We start from the raw sequence: 17,981 nt of genomic DNA, 5'->3' as shown, positions 1-17,981 counted from the left end.
GTAGCTCTCCATGTAGTCTCATGTGGGAAAGGAAGTATATGTTGCTTGCCTTGTAAACACACTTCACATACTTTAGACATGACTCCAAGTGAAGGTAAGCCATTTATCATTTCCTTTTGCTGAAGAAGTCTTAGTCCTTTGTGATTCAAGTGACCATATCGACGATGCCACAATTGAACCACATCTTCAACAACAGAGAAACACATCTCCTCTTTCTTCTTTATATTTGTAAAGAGCTTGAATATTCGATTTGAAGACATTATAATTTCTGCAACAAGTCCCTTATGAGAATGATAAAGTGTACACTTCCCTTGTTTAATGACAATTTCTAAACCCTTATCAGCTAGCTGCCCAATGCTTAGTAGATTGTTTGTTAAATCTGGAACATAGAACACACTAGTGATGGCCTGAGTAATTCTATTCACAATCATCACAACAGTTTCTTTTCCCCTCATTTTCACTCTTGAGTTGTTGCTTAGTTTTACTGTTTCTCTAAAACTTTCATCAAAAGCTGAAAACGACTCTTTCTTGCCACTCATATGGTTTCTGCAGCCTGAATCAAGGTACCACATACATATTTCATCTTGATTTGTCTTTCCTTCATCTGTATAAGACATCAGAAACATTTCTTTTTCTGTTTCCACATAGTGTGCCCTCTCTTGTGATTTTCCTGGACATTCATACTGAAAATGCCCAAGTTTATGACAGCCAAAATATTCAATACTTGACTTGTCATAGTTATGTCTCCCACTACTTCTACCTCTATCTCGAAAGCTACCATGTCTCCGTCCTCTTGAAGACTCCCCATATGTAACCTTCAAAACCTGCTCCTCATCAACATGTGCAGTCATTTGTTGCTCATGAACCAATAAATTGCTTTGCAGTTCATCAATTGAAACTCTACTGAGATCTTTTGACTTTTCAACTGAACAGACTACATATGCAAAGTTAGGGTTCATCGATCTTAGTATCTTTTCAACCACATCTTCATCACTTACTTTGCCTTAGTGTTGCCTCATCTTGTTGACAATGGTTAAGGTACGCAAAAAGTATGCATTCACAGACTCTCTTGTCTTCATCTGTAACACCTCAAAATCGTTTTTGAGACCTTGCAATTGTGATCGTTGAACACGATTCGTTCCTTGATGCTTCTTCTTCATGGAATCCCAAATACTTTTGGCTGATCTAGTATCTATAATAGTTTGAAGAACTGTTCTATCAATAGTTTGAAACAGATAGTTTTTTGCCTTCAATTCCTTCAGTTTCGGATCGTTGTATGCCTTCACTTTAGCTTCAACAGTTTTCTCTTCTGGTTCAGCTGGAATTCCTTCTTCTACAACTCCCCAATACTCTTTTGCTCTAAAAAAATTCTCCATCAACATGGACCAATGATCATAGAACTCATCAAACTTTGGAATTGATGGTTGAACAAAACTATTTTCTGTTGTCATTCTTCACTCAAATCACTCACAAAGTTCAGTTTAGCTGGCTCTGATACAAAATCTAGAGACAATAGTATATAGGTAATGCCTGAATTCCTTGAATAATTAATAACTGAAAAGATAGGGTTATTTATAGTCTTACAAAAGCAAAAATTAGGAACACTATTAACTAACCCAATACTAATACTATACTAACACTAACTTAGTGGTGTTACTTACCAGAGCAAGAAAATAGGAACCACTACTAACACTAAGGGCTCAAATCTATTGTTTCAAATGATATGTTCTATTATATACCATCTTCAACAAAATTAATTATTTTAAAGAATAAGTCAAAAGTAATAAAGGGAGAAGAAAAAACTCACATATTTTGTGAAGGTGGTACAAAGTGAAACATATCATTTGGAACAACATATATCTGTAACACTAACTTAGTGGTGTTTACATATAAAAAAAAACTAATTAAATATAACTAATTCTAAAAAAATATACTAGATAAAAATGACTAACACTAGCCACTTAACATCTCCGTCCGTGGCGACTTAAGTTATGCCGTTACTACCTCGAGTATCATCATCATCATCATCCTTTTATCCCACTCTCTTATACTTATGTACGATCTTTCTGCATATATATTGATTTAGGTATTGTTGCATGATATTTTTTATGTTGATCGGTTGGTTTATGTCGTTAGAGGCAGGATTAGGGTTGTTCCTACACTATGCCTCTTGCTAAAGATGCACCATACATTGTTAGGGGTGACCTATTTCGTCAAGGCTAAACACAGCTGAACTTATTTCTATTGTTTCGAGTTCCACACAAGCATTTCTGAAGAGAGTGAGATCACCAGATTTGTTCAATCTGATATTCATTTCTTTGAAATCAGTATCAACAATCTCTCGATTACATCATACATGGCTTTCGATATGGATTCATTAACAGTATTGTTTCAAATCAGTTCATGGAGTGTTAAAGTACATGCTACTTTGGTTACTTAGGCCTTCTCTAACCCAGCACTAAACGCAAACCAAAAACACATTTTCTTCTTCAACCCAGCACTAAACGCAAACCAATAATACATTTTCTTCTCCAACCCAACACCAAATGCAATTCTATTATGAGTATTCCATCAAATTCTCTTTCATTCATACTCAAATTTGAGTTGACACCATTCCTCATACTCAAAAGTTTTTTATTTGTATAAATAAATCTTTATACATCAATTTAAAAAAGTTAATAAGTTATTGTAAAGTTATGGGGTTTAATTTGTAATGTTAGATAAATATATAGGTATTATTGAAAAAGTTAAAAAGATAATGTAAAAAAAATATTCTAATAATATTCTTTTGAGTTTGAGAATGAGTTTTTGAGTTGGAAATTAATTACTGTTTGATTGGACATTTTTTGGATTTTGAGTTTGAAAATGGATTTATGGGTTGGAGATGGTCTTACTCAATAAGCAAAGACCTTTATTGATACAAGCTAGTCAAATTCCATGCTTTTGTGATCTTCCATGCTTTTGTGATCTTAGGTTTCAGGATTAGGAAGAATGGTTCTAGTTTCTTTTTTTTCAGGATTAGGGAGAATGGTTCTAGTTTCTTTTTCCTGTTACTTAATTGATATCAGTATGCCTGGTCTTAATTATTGATCATTTAGCCTATGAGATTTCCTATGGTTAAGGTATTATTGATAGTTTTGTCTTTTATATTACATATTTCACGTTCAGGTGCATTAGGTTAATATTTTCAATCATTCTTACATTGTTAGTGAAAACGTGAATTACAAGTTGAATCATAAATTACAATGGTCTGTCATTAATAGTTTTTCTTGAATGTTAGTTATGTTTTGTGTCATATACAAGTTGAACCATAAATTACAATGGTCTGTTTAAGGTCCTTTTTATGTACAGGACAAAATGACAGCAGATTAAGAAGGCTACATTTTCTTTTTCTAGTTTCTTTCTTTCATAGAAAGGAACCTGTCTGTTGCGGATTTTCATAGTATTTTTCTTTAATTGAGGGACTAGAATAAGAACACATTACCCCAAGTTTGGACAATCATGATTAAATTTCCAGATTATATAATAAGTTTGATTCCCAACAAGAACCCTTTGAATAGGGGCCATGAATTGACATGTTTCTTATGTGATCCTAGTTTATTCCCTTAGGTAGCCTAGCACAACCCCGCTGTCATGATCCTTATTTAAATTAGAGCGTTCCTAATGAGAATCGAATATGAAACTTTTGAAAAAGATTGACATTTGATTTAGATGATTTCTTAGTATAAAAAGTTCTTTATTTATCATGTATGGTGTTGAAGAATCTATTATAATCATATCATTTTAGTAATTCTTACAAATAAATGCTTATAGTCTTAGATTAGTAAAACTTATGTTGACAACTAAAATAGTCTGCTTGAGGATTCTTTAGCAATCAATTTATCATTGCTAGCTAATTGAGTTGGAAGAGGAAATGATTTTGCCTTGTTTCAATTCGATTCATTATTTCATTGAGTTGAACTTGAACTTATAGTGGTGTAAATACTTACTTTCATCAAATCAAATCTTATTGGTGGTAGCTTTGTGGATTCCAAATCAAATTCATTGATAGATGTGTTAAATCCAGTAAGCATTAAGATTATTCCTTGTCGTTGATTTAATTATTTATATTTTGTGAGATTTTTCCTGAATATGTTAGTTTCTCAAATTCCATTGAATACAACTGAAGAATTTAAAGTTGCTGTATCAGCAGCCAAGAAAGCTTTTCCATTATGGAGGAACACGCCAGTTACTACTCGCCAACATATTATGCTCAAGCCTCAGTGAAAAAAGTTCATCTTGGAATGGACTTCGGCCTACCCGAGCCTTAACATAGAACCGTCCCGGTGTTCAAGATAGACATCAAAAACAGGTCAATCTCATTTGCTCATAGTTTTGACACATCATAATCTACAGATACATTATTGTTCTATATGCACTTGCTGTGAATTCTAAGAAGTTAGACCATTTTGTAATTACTTGAGTGTTGAATTTATCATGGTGTTTATAGCAAACAACTCTCAATAATATTATTTTTATGAAAGATATTTATGCTGGTAAGAGTGGAGGGAAATTTGACGAAATGACGCTCATAATAGGGGTAAATGAGCCGGTGATCAATGCATTAGTGACCATTTCATTTTTTTTTTACAAAATTGCCCCTGTCGCGACTCGCGAGACGCAACTGGATAGCATGTGAAAAGTCCACAAATCGCGAGACGCAACCCTGATAGACGCAAATATTTTCAAAAAAAAATTCAAAAAAATAAATAAATTTGCGTCTTGCGATTGCCGGTTGCGTCTTGCGAACCAGAGTTGCGTTGCGAACCGGGATTGCGTCTCGCGATTGTGAATTTTTCGCAGGACATCCGATTGCGTCTCGCAAAGGGACAATTTCGTCAAAAAAATATAAAGTGGTCACCACCGGCTCATTTTAGTCCCTGAGTCATTTCGTCAAATTTCCCAAAGTGGAAGAATACAATAAAGTTGATTATGTGCTACAAAAGGCTACAAAATGCATAATGCATTTCTTTTCCTTTTTTTCAGACAATTTCATACATGACAAAGCTTGTAGTTGGCATTGGCTCATTTGTTGTTGTTTACAAGGTAAATATAATAGCTCAATCTCTTTTAACCTTATTTGAAATTTGATGATATCTTGTTTGATTAATATAATTAAGTCATTTTCTCAATATACAATTTAGGTCAAGTGTTTGGAAACCGATGAAGCTGTTGTAATAAAGAAGTCATTGCAAGATAAAAGATACAAGAACTGAGTTTCTTCTCTATTACAGATAATGATGAGGTGTTCTTTAACCTGTTCTCGAATATGTAACTGAAATGGAACATCTTGGAGTTCAGAGAATTTGTGATAAGTTTGAGATGACAAAGAATAAGCTTCTAGTTATGAACTATTTTTTTATTTTTATTTTTTTGTAAATGTTAAATTATTATTGTTTTTAGATAAAAATAAAGTTTTTGAAAGATAATAATATCTGTCTTGTTAATTAATTTTAAAAATTACCTGGTAAATTAAGATGACATGGATGAATTTTAGTTTGAAATGATTTTTGTTTTTTTTAATTTGAGTCATGCCAACATTTTTATAAGTGGTTGTAATTGCTCAATACTAATCGCCAGTTGATATAAAGTAATATCTACAATGTTGTCTGTTGTTAACATTGTTGCTCAATACCAGGTTGGTATTATTTTTTACTATTAATTAATTTAAAACCAACATTATAGAATTAAATTTTAAATAATTTTAAATAAACCTAAATAAGATAAATAAATAAAGTGTAATGATAGGGGAGCTAAATATTTGTAGCGAAAAGATAGGAAACGATTGATTGCTCTTATAACATTTATTTTTTATTTTTATTAATAATTTCTCTCTTGAAAATGACGCATTTAATATATATAATATATATATATATATTTTAATTATTATTATTAAAAAAAATTATCTTTTTAAATTTTTATAATTATAAATATGTTTTTTTTTAAATATTGTATAAAAAGTGAATAAAAAGAAATAGACTAAATAGTGAATAGAAAGAAATAAAAAAAAATCTCACCAATGCAATAAAAAAAAAAGATGATTACATCTTGAGAATGCTAATTTAAATATTTTTGTTATTATATATATATTAAATTGATTTACAAATTAAGATTTCAGTTTAAAAGTTTAAAAAGTATAGTTCACAATTTAATTTAAAAATAGATAATTATTATTTTTTCATCATTTTAAATTTAATATTGGAATTCATATAATACAAGTGAAATATATATATATATATAATTGCGTGAGACCCACCTTGTCAACCCAAATATTTACTATATAATATTATTAATTATATATTATGATATAATATATATATTTTTTTTTGATAAAGTTAATTTTTTTTCTCTATATTATATAATATAATAATATGTTAATTTTTTATAAAAAAAATTATATGGTAATTTGTAAGTGTTTTATTATTTTTTTATAATATATTTTTATCTTTAATATTATGCTAATTTTCTATCTATTTTTATTATAATAATTTTATTGTTTATATTATAGCTGTCATTTCTATCTCTAATATTTTAATTATTTTTATCATAAATCTATTTTAAAAATTAAAAATCATCTTTAAGATTACATAGATTGTGAAAATCATATTTCTATATTACCTTTTAATACCTTTAAATTTATTTATTTTATTTGTTTTTATTCTTATATTTTTCATATTCCCTTTTCATTTTAAAATATCACTCATATTTTTTTCTCATCAGACACATCATACACAATACAATATATCACATTTTTTCTTATCAGACACATCATACACAATATAACTTAAATTTGAACAAGAACATTTAACAAGGGACATATATTGTGGAACAACAACCTTTCGACAGAGTTTATATATATTTCACTGTATTATTTGAACTAGTATTTAGTCTGTGCATTTGCACGAGTAATAATATAAAAAATCGTAAAAAAAAATTACGAATAACATTTTTAATTTTATTTTTAACCGTTTTAAATTTATGGGTGGGTCAACCTACAATCCGACCCAAGTATCCATTTACTCAACATCATTATATATTAGTTAGTTAAAAAGTTAAACTTATATTAATATTAAAACGTCCCGCGTTTATCAAATTTGGTGTTGAATTTAAAATATAAAATTTTAGTAGCCTAGTTGATTAAAGAGCTGTACTTGTTTTTGTTAGGTTGCAAGTTCGAAAAATACCTCTAGCATTTTTAATTTTATTTTTAACCGTTTTAAATTTAAAGGCGAGTCAACCCACAATCCGACCCAAGTATTCAAATTAATCACAACTCTCGACCCGGCAATCCGGACACTTTAAAAATTAAGCATCATTATATATATATATATATATTCCAAAATTAAATTTTAAATAATGAAAAAAAAAAAATCAATATCTATCTTTAAATTAGATTGTGAACTATATATATTATATATTTATATATATAAGTTCTTTTAAGTCACCTACTCCCTTGTTTGAGTCGATGAAAAAGAGGAATTGCCAACCCATTTCAATGCAAGGTTGTCTTGAACCGATAAAGATGGAAGATGAAATTGAATATATAACATAAGTTTGAGGGTGAGAATGAAAAAATCTGTACTATTAGACTCCTTGCCGCTGTCAAAGCCCACAAAGGGTTTTTCTTTCCTGACCGTGAATGCTAAAACCCTACTCAATTCATCCTTCACAAAACTGGAAATCAGGAAACCCTACCGCAAGTATGAAACTTTCTGAACTTCAAAGGTCAGGATTCTAGAAGATCTTCTTCATTTTATCAATTATACTGCTCTATAGAATGATTCCGCCCTTGAATCCGATGCCTTGTCCTCCTAACAAGCTCCAGCCTCATGGTACCCCTGGCTCAGTTTCACAGCAGGTGCTTCTCTCTCTAAACCTCTCCATATCTTCTTTTTTCTCTTATATTCAGTGTTTTTTTGTTTTTCCTTTACAGGGTATTCAATCTAATCAGTTTCAGGGGAAACCTGCTGGGTTTAATCAAAACCCAGCTATGTTTCAGGCTCAAACAGGTATGATGATGAATCAACAAATGCCGATGCCCTTTAATAATTTTGTACCCAATATGGGTAATGGTTCTCCGGCAATGCCACCAATTGCTAATGTCAATGGTAACCCTTATATCGCCATGCACCATGCATTGTCAATGCTGGGAATGCCACATTTGGCTGCACAGGGACAAATGAGTTTCGGTCCACCGGGTTCAAATCCTATTCCCTTTGTTCCCATGCCGATGAATCAAAACCAACCTCATAACCAGTTACATCCAAATCCTCCTGTTAACATGCCTCAGTTTTACAACCAAAATGCTTGTTTTCCGAACCAGCAAATGTGTTTGCCATCTCCAATGCAGAACAATAATCAGTTTATGACTAATAATGGTCAAGGTGTTCCCTCCAACATGCCACCCTACCCAAATCAAAATTTTCAGCCATTAGGTATTCAAAAACCGTTTGGCACTGGGCAGCCCAACGGAAGTATGCCACAAGGTAATCAATCCCAAAATATGTTGGTTCCTCCACCTATGAATGCAAATTCCGCAAGAAATACACCAAGTGTGACTCAACCATTGCAAGGGAACTCATCTTTATTACCCCCTGCAACCAACTCAGTTACCCCAAGGAACGCTCAGCAGCATTTTGGTCCTCCTGGTTTCTCAAATCCACAAGTAAGTAATTTGGGCAGCAATGGCATGAATATATGGTAAAAGTCAGTTTCATTGTAACTCGCTTTGAACGTAAATTGGGTGGATGTGGAAATTTAAGCATAAGCAAACAATGAATTGTTAAGGATGATGTTCTATGAAAGATTTTTGAATTGTTCATATCTCAACTTCTACTCATAACATATATCTCTCTGAAGTGCTCACATCCCATTCATTGTAGATGTCATCTGTTCAAACTTTAAGCATTTTCTGTTGATTAATGTGAAAGCATGCATCTAAATAGATCCAAACAATAGCTAGCTTTGTCATGTTATAGCAAAATCAATTCCTTAAAATGAATGTGCAGATGCTTGGCAAGAAACTTCTAAATTATGTTCTGAAACTATATTGGCATACCTTTTATTTGTTCATTTGGTGATCACAAAATAAGGTCCAGTAAGAATAAGTGATTTTCATGGGAACCTGAGCAATATGATAAGTCAACTTAAGAGAATCCCCTTGCTCTGATTTTCTAGTTTTTACACAATTATTTTGAACATATGTTGGTGTAGGAAGTTATGCTAATATAGATTTGTATTTTTCGTTTATCAAGAATTATTTTTTCAAAGTCCCGAACATGATTGAGAGACTACATGATTTCACCATGAATGATGACTGAGATATTTCATATTTGTATCAAACTTTCAATCTCCCAAATTCTGATAGTCCATTGTTATGGCCCCATTTGTAAATACTTTTGTTTGGTGTATAGAAATGTTTCCACTTACATAAACGTTTGGAAACAAAATTTAGTAAGAGGTAAAACTAAAATAAAAGTGTTCTGAATGTGGCCAATGTTTGTTTTACCTTTGAACTTCTGGATAATCTATGAGGGAAGTATCCATACGCCACATTTTCTTTTACCTCTTACTGCGATTGAATAAAAGAAAAGCATCTTAGAAAGTGATGATATGTATTGTTCTTCACTTTGTTAAAGCCAAATTATGAATCCTGTTCTTGCTTGTCTTATTTATTATTTTTGACACTTTGGCAGATGAATGGCAAAAGGGACTCTGAAAATAATCATCCTTGTGCAAATTGGAAAAATTCACAAAATAAACACTCTGGAAAAAATACAAGACAGGATGCATTTCAGAGACGGTATACTTAAACAACTAACTCAATTTTGTTATGGAAAAAACTCAAGGATGTTTATCATCACAGTAAGTTAATTTGACATTGTTGCAGGTTACCAAATGGCAATTTTCAAAAGGGGAAGAGAAATTTCAATCAGCATGGTGGGCATGATAAAAAAGGTGTCTTTCTTTTCAAATTCAAGTCCAGATTAACATTTATGTTGTGTTGCACACGGTTTAGCTCTCATACCATAATGTGCCTTTAGAAGTAATTCAGTATTGAAGATAATTCTCAATGAGCCTATTTGGAAATGCCACAGTGTTTGTCAGTATCACAATCTCATAGAAAAATTGCCAAAACTAAAATTGAAAGTGATTTCTTTATTTTTTTTGTTTGGTTTAAGTTTGTTTTCTGGATTATGATCCAAATAGTTTTTGGATCATGATCTAAAATTGTAGTGTTATTTTTACTTCATTTTGTGTACATATTATTTTGTGAATCATATCCATATTATTGTGTTTTTTTTTTGCTTCGTTTGGTAATTATTATTTTTTATCATTAACCAGATTATTTCTAGATGATGATACATATTATTTTCTAGATTATTTGATAAACATTAATAATGTAGATTTTTTGGATTATAAAATTCAATAACTAGAGGGCTTTGTGAAGAAAAATGAGAAACATTATGTCTTGGTTGATTATGGAGTTCTGATACTGGTTTATACCAACATCACAAGCTCCTTTGTGCTATCTCACTATATGATATTTCCTTTTTATTATTCTTTTACCTTCTAGTTTACCAACTAATATTTGATATATATATTTTCAACATTTTTTATTCTTTAAAGCTGACGCCTTCATGCTTTCTCATGCTCCAGCTTCCCAAATTATGTGCCTGGACTCAAGTGACTTCAATTTCTTGGATTAATCCGAAACCTGTAATTTTCATCTTTTCAAGTTAATAGTAGAAGGGAAACACCCACCCTTGATAGCTCAGTCGCAATTGGGAATTAGTTGAGGTGCATGAAAGCTGGCCCGAAACTGTTGTTACAAAATAAATATAGTAGTAGAAGGCAAGCATGCCTTAAAGAACCATAGAGTATGTTGTAGCAATTTTTTCCTATTTTGACTAGTGTGGTTGGTGCTATAATATATATATGTGGTTTGTATGTATCTTAAACGTACTTTTCCAGATAGTTGTTTTTCACCCTACTGCAGTTTATGTGAATTGAGAGATTGTTTTTCTGTTTATTTCCATAAGCAGGACATAAAAATGGCACTTTCAACAATACTCAGACTAAAACATCTTGGCCTACTATTGCCGCCAATCAATCTAATGCCTCCCAGACCAGGTCAGTTCTGTTAATGTGGGTCCTCTGTAATTGTTTCTATATTTAAACTGCTTTTGTTAATGGATGTTTACATGTGTGTGCTATGGCCCTGTTAATCTAGATGATGATGATCTAGACTTTTTTCTAGATGCACACAATAGTAGAAGTTGATAAATGAGGCCAATATGAAAAGTGAAACTGATTCAATGTGACTACTCCTAAAAATGCTTCATGTCGATTTTTATTTTTTATGAATTCTTTATTGTTTGAGAGTGCCTCTAAATAAGAATGAGTTGTGAGATAATGCTGGACCAGTGACTCAGTCTTGCTGGATAGCGCTAGCAGGCTGGACTTTGTCTCGATCTAGTGGATGTGCCGATGGGAAGGGATGGGCTGGGGCTCTGTTGGTTTGTGTTTAGGGACTATTGGGCAGGGTAGGCGGGTTTGGTAGGGTATTCCTTAGGTTGGGTGGGTCTGTTGGGTCGGCTGACTGGAGCGAATTGGCGGTGAGGCCGTTCAGGGTTGCTGGGGGAATGTTGGGGGATAGATAGGAAGAGAGGGTAAGTAGGTGAGTTCAGGGATGATTGGGGAAGGATGGTTGCACTTTCTTGTTCTGTCAAACAAATTCTTATTTTAATATTATACTCTAAAACATTTAAAATACATTTATTATTTCTTAAAGATTAAATGAAAATAGTTACTATTCTATAAATAACTTTTTATTTGCATCCATATTACATAGATGAATAATTATATAATGGTATACCAGTCTTTTTATAAATGGTCTGTAAATGGTATACCAGTTCTTTTTAAAATGGTCTTTAAATTACCTCTGGTAATAGTTTAAATGGTTATGCTCAATGAAGATTCCTTTCCAGGGACCAAGATCTAAGTCAATGGCTCGAAGAACGCAAGAAAAATTTTCCTTCAAAAGCTAATATTGAGAAGGTTATAATCTTCCTCATACTTTTCCCTTTACCTTTCATCCAAGATCACTTTTTCGGTCTAAAACTGGTCCTTTTCTCTTTGCGCAGAAACAGGCTGAAACAAATCCTGCAGTTGTAGATAGTAGTGCCATATTAAGGAGCCAGGTACACAAGGTTTTACAAATAAATAAATAAACCTTAAAAGAAACAAGTATACTGATAATACTATCTATATATTGATCCTAGTTGAATATTTTTAATTTGAAAATTTTACTATCCAATAGGTTATTTCAAAATAAACTTAATAGATTATTGAAAATTATTACTGAGATGTCATTTGGGTAAAAAGGTATTTGAAGGGTATACATATATAAAGATTTTAAAAAGAAATAAAGGGTATTTTAGTTGTTGACTAGATAGTGGGTTATTTGAGATTAAATTCAAATAACCTATATCGACGAACAAAGCTTTTTTTTTTTGTTAATGTGTATTTTAATATTGTACTCTATAATTTGAATGATTTGATGAAAGAAAGGATGGGTTGATAAGGTGATGTCAGATTATTATTATTACTTAATTTTTCTTGATCAAAATAGTTATTATTTCTACTCATCATTGCTTAAAATTGATGGCAGCAACTAAAGCAAATTCTAGCAAGACAGGCAGAATTAGGTGTTGAAGTTGCTGATATTCCAGAACATTATCTAATAGATACGGATAAACCTGCCAATGGAAAACAAGATGAAGGACAATCATCATTTCAAAGGGGGAATCATGGAAGAGGAGAACAGAATGGAAAACCACCTAAGAGGGGAAAGCATAAAAACAAGGTAAATAAACGTGAAAGGCGAAATGACAAAAACCGATCCAATAAGAAGCAAAAAGCAGACAACGATGACTCGGCTAAGGAAAAGACCCTTCTGCAGAAGCTTCTGGGTGAAGATATCAGGAAAGAAAAGATTCATCTATTGCAGGTATTTAGGTTTATGACTATGAATTCATTCTTCAAAGAGTGGCCCGAAAAGCCTCTTTTGTTCCCTTCTGTGACGGTGAATGAAGCTGGGCTTACTACGGGTGTTGTGGCTGAAAGGAAACCTCAAAGTGTTGTTGGTTCTGGAAGTGAAAATGTTAAGAATAGTAATAATGGTGATGAAGTTGTTGGTGTTAAAAAGAGAGGAAATAGAATTGGTGATGTTTATGAGGAAGAAGAGGGAGAAATAATTGATTAGCATCTCTCTTTCTATGTGTGAGAATGGGATTTAAAGGTTATTTTGAAGAATGAGATTTTAGTGTTTTATAGTTGAGATATAGGTTTTATGTAAAATGAATGATATTTGGATACAAGTTCATCTTTTTATGCATCAAAGTTTTCTTTTTGAACTTGTAACTTGTCATAAGTTTATTATGCTCCTTTTTTTTATTTTAGAAATGATTTGATATATATTTTTATATCTTGGTTAAATTTATGATATTTTAATATTAAAACAATGTTTTCTATTTTAAAATGTATATATTAACTGAGTTTACTAAGGTGATTCGAAAAGTATTTTAAATGCATTAACTCCACTAATGAAGGTTGGAGTGTGAGCTATTTAGCCACAAGCAGGAACTCTAATACATGATACTCTAATTAATAGATCATCAACCCCATAATTATGAACTATAATTCAAATATTGCCTCTCCTTCATCTATTACTTTCAATCTTGAATTTTAATCCCCACAAATAACTTCATATGTCAAACTATGCTAGACAACCTTCACTTCAATTCGTAGGCAATTGAAAAAAAGTACTTGACTTATGGATGATAATGGGTACCCTATGGTCGGGGTCGAGTATTTTAAATCGGGAATGAGAATGGAAAAATGTTACATCGTCGAGTTCGAGGTTGGGATGAGGAGTGTCTCAAACCCGATACCCGTTTATATAAATATAGTTTTAACAAAATGACCAATTTCAGGCAAGGAAGTGAGAAACTTTATGGAGCAAATTTATCCGCCTCCACTTCACACTTCAAATGAAGCCTCCTTAAAAAGAAAACTTAGCACAATAATATGATTTATTTCGTCACCTGAACCAAAAACGAAAGAGAATTTTACATAAATCTTACACAATTATTGGATCATTCTATTTGCTCGATTTTGAACCATAAAGATCAACTATATAATATTCATTTTATACACATTGATACATTTTCTTAATTAAGTAGAATTAGCATGACACCTCACAACTATAATCACCGTTTCAACTCAGAGTTACATTGATGGGATACACATATTGATACATAAATAATCTCAATTCATAATATTAGTATAACATTCATGATCATTCTATTTGTTCGATTATGAACAAAAAAATCAACTATATAATATTCCTTTTACACATATGGATACATAAATCATCTCAAATCCTAATATCAATATAACATTTTGGATCATTCTATTTGCGTGATTTTGAACCACAAAGATTAACTATATAATATTCCTTTTACATATAATGATACATAAATTATCTCAAATCCAAATATTAGTATAACATTCATGGTCATTTTATTTGATTGATTTGAACTACAAATATCAACTATATAATATTCTTTTTACACATGTTCAGTGGCGGATCCAAGGGGGTGCAAGAATGGCTTAAGCACATCCTGACTTTTGTGACAAGTTTGGTTACAATCTATACAAATTAATTATTTAAGGGTAAAGTTGAATATATAATAAAATTAAGAACTTATTTAAAAAATTCAATAAAGAAGAGGCTAATTTCAAAACCTTTAACCATATAAATTATAAATTCATAATTAAATTAGGTTTACAGACTCTCCGTCGACAACCCGACGCCCCGACCTGAAATCTTCTGTCATCGATCTTGGAGACGATACACTGATTTTATCTCGGTAAGTGGTAAAATTATAGGTTTATGTTATTATTCATTCATTCTTATATGCATAGATTATAAGTTTATGTTATTATTCATTCATTCTTCATATGTTATGTATTTTATTATTTATCCATTGATTCCATTCTGCTTTTTCAGAAAATTCAGAACAAAATATGTTTTTTTTTTGTTTTTTTTTATTTATAATAATAGGTTCTTAATACGATGATTCAAGAGATAAACAATCATTTTTCAGAATCAACTACAGAGGTACTTACTTGCATTGCTTGTTTATATTAAAAAGACTCGTTTTCTCAATTTGATATTGGTAAGATATTCTACCTTGCTGAACTTTATTCAGAGAATTTTTCGTTAATTTACCGTATAGTACTTGAGAACCAACTTCAGACTTACATTAAAAAGTATGAAATGAATTTTCTATGATTCAAAATATGGGAAGTCAAGAAGATTGTTAAAACTGGGAAACATATAGTTTTTACATTGTTATATCGGTTGATTGAGTTAGCATTATTTTACCTGTTACAACTACTTCTGTTAAAATGGTCTTTTCTGAGATGAAAGTTATCAAAATTAATTTACGTAATAGAATGAGTGATAAGTGAATGAACGACAGTTTGGTGGTATACATCGAGAATGAGATTGCCACAATTGAAAATGAATAAATTTACAACATTTTCAACAAATGAACACCCGAAAAACTCAATTATCTTCATTTGTTTTTACGTCTAGTAGTAGTTGAATCGTAAAAGGATGAATATTTTTTATTAGTATCGACGTGATTTTGTATGTTTATTATTATCATTATTAATTAAAAAAAAAAAAAATTTGTTTTTGGAGTGTAATTGAGTCCCACAAAAAAAGGTGTATAGATCCTAAGATCCATACGTCCTCTTCTCTGTCTGTCTCTGGTTATTTTCTCCTCTCGTTTGGTTTGGATATGGCGACGAGCAGCAGAGAAGCCCGGCGACGTCGTATAGTTGACGGGAGTTCCGATCGGCTGGCTCTCATCACCGGCAAAATCAAAACCCTACCTTCTTCTTCTTCGTCCACGGATTCAAATCACTCCCACAACGCCTCTTGCCCTCCCACCATTTTTGAGGACTTTAATATCGGTATTCTCTCTCTCACCCACACTTGTATAATGCATATCTCTATCACATGCAGAGACGTAGAAATGTGTATGCATAATGATGTATCAACGTCTTAATTACCTGTTGTTTCTGTGCGTCGTCTATCGGCCTGTGATCAATCTGAAATCATCTCTAATTACTCGTTATTTCGACTTATCTGGGATACCCTCATTCCACAATGTCTTAAATTTTACAATTTTATAGGAAAGATCAACAATATCATCATGCAAATACCTTGTTTTTTGGTACCTTATTTTATCCCTTTTGGAAAATGATGATGATCATCAAGAATACAAAAGCACACTTTGTTTCATTTTAGGACTGACATAGAAAATTTCCAAGGATGTTCTTACCTAAATGCATGATTTAGGTGTTATGTGTTGGTTGTCTTGTTTCTGAATAGAATCCTTATATAGAATCAACCAATGATCATGTATGTGTCTGAAACTCCTCTTATTTACTTACTTATTTTCCATTAAGTGGTATTTATATATATGCTTAGTATCTGTTGTATTTTTCATATAGATATCAATTAAAAGATATGAAATGTTATTCCCCATTTATAGCTCATGTTATGCTTGTCATTGTCATCTATCAAATACTTAAATTTTTACTGCAAGAGCAAGATGTTTAAATGTTATTCCCCATTTGAGGAACAAGTTCATTAAAAAGAAGATTGGTTAATTATGAACTAATTGTAGTGCAAACATTGGGATTCTAGTCTTCTAGAGAGCCATTTTCTTGTCTAATATGATTATTTTGCAGATTCACCAATCAGTGGCAATGAATCTTCCCCTTTTCTTGCAAAGAATGACACCAGAGGTAAGCAACCAGTTTTACGCAAATGTGAGACAAGCATCGAAACAGCAAGGCCTTCTTTGGAACCAAATGACACCTCATCATCTTCACTACTTTCATCAAAACCCAATTCCGCCATTTACAAGTTCTTCTCCCCAAGTAAAATAAGTTTCGCCGTCGCAACTTCAGAAACAGTTCGGTTCTTCTGTTCAATGGTCTTTGCAATTTTGCCTGTTTTGTCTCACAATGGATTTCCCATACTAGGCAACAGTTTCATCAAAAGTATAATAGTATTCAGACCGTTCTATCTTCTTCTTCTTACAAACACTACGATTGTGGTTTCACGACTTGTGTTAGACAGTCAGAGGGGATCATCATCATCGGTCAAGACTGATCAACAAGAAAATGATCATGTGCCTTCAGCTGGTGAATTTGACTTGGCTGAACAGATTGGTAAGACTTTGGAACTTGGTTTCGTATTGCAGAATGTTGTGGGTGCGATATTCATTGATTTTAGTGTCTATGCGACGGTAGTAATTTGCATCAACTCATTTACACAAGCGGTGGGCTTGTAAAGTTTTGATTTTATGAATAAAATGTATCATTTTTCACAAGTTTTTTTTGGTCTCAAACCAAATGAGAAGTTATATTAGCCAAGTCTGGTTGGCCTTAACTTTAATGTTAATCTTTTATATGTTTTGTTGCTGTGTTTTAAAGCATATAAAAATATGCATGCAATTTGTTCATTTAATTTGACAATTCTTTTGGTTCACTTGTTGCTTCAGAATGAATAAAATGTATCATTTTACCATTTTGTTTTTTTTTCCTTTCAGTGGATTTCCATTCATATCAACATTCCAAAGTCTTTTTTCTCTCAATAAAAAAAGATTTCTTTTTTCAGATCATTTTAAAGATATAATTCTATATTTTAATTTTATATTTGGCAGACTATTTTAAACCTCTTATAATGTTTTAAATTTTGAACTGACAAATTTATTTAAAAATATTTATGCCTGAAGAAAGTTATTTAATAAAAATATAAGTTCTCCCCTCTAATTTAAATATCACTTAATTTA

At 31.6% G+C, this 17,981-nt stretch overlaps 2 protein-coding genes across 2 annotated transcripts; both read left to right on the top strand.

Annotated features, from left to right (window-relative positions):
- The first annotated feature begins 7,667 nt into the window (after positions 1-7,667).
- LOC124919743 lies at positions 7,668-13,454 on the top strand. The gene is made up of 8 exons (XM_047460068.1): positions 7,668-7,897; positions 7,973-8,704; positions 9,735-9,841; positions 9,929-9,996; positions 11,085-11,172; positions 12,030-12,099; positions 12,186-12,242; positions 12,713-13,454. The coding sequence occupies exons 1-8, from the start codon at positions 7,817-7,819 to the stop codon at positions 13,304-13,306; spliced, it is 1,797 nt and encodes a 598-aa protein (XP_047316024.1). The 5' UTR covers positions 7,668-7,816; the 3' UTR covers positions 13,307-13,454.
- A 2,403-nt stretch (positions 13,455-15,857) lies between these two features.
- LOC124927141 lies at positions 15,858-17,714 on the top strand. The gene is made up of 2 exons (XM_047467501.1): positions 15,858-16,089; positions 16,873-17,714. The coding sequence occupies exons 1-2, from the start codon at positions 15,915-15,917 to the stop codon at positions 17,478-17,480; spliced, it is 783 nt and encodes a 260-aa protein (XP_047323457.1). The 5' UTR covers positions 15,858-15,914; the 3' UTR covers positions 17,481-17,714.
- Positions 17,715-17,981: the final 267 nt, after the last annotated feature.

This window comes from Impatiens glandulifera, chromosome 1 (assembly GCF_907164915.1).
Source record: "Impatiens glandulifera chromosome 1, dImpGla2.1, whole genome shotgun sequence".
Taxonomy (NCBI): Eukaryota; Viridiplantae; Streptophyta; class Magnoliopsida; order Ericales; family Balsaminaceae; genus Impatiens; species Impatiens glandulifera.
Note: the sequence above shows the minus strand (reverse complement) of the source record. Positions and strands in the feature narration are given on the sequence as shown.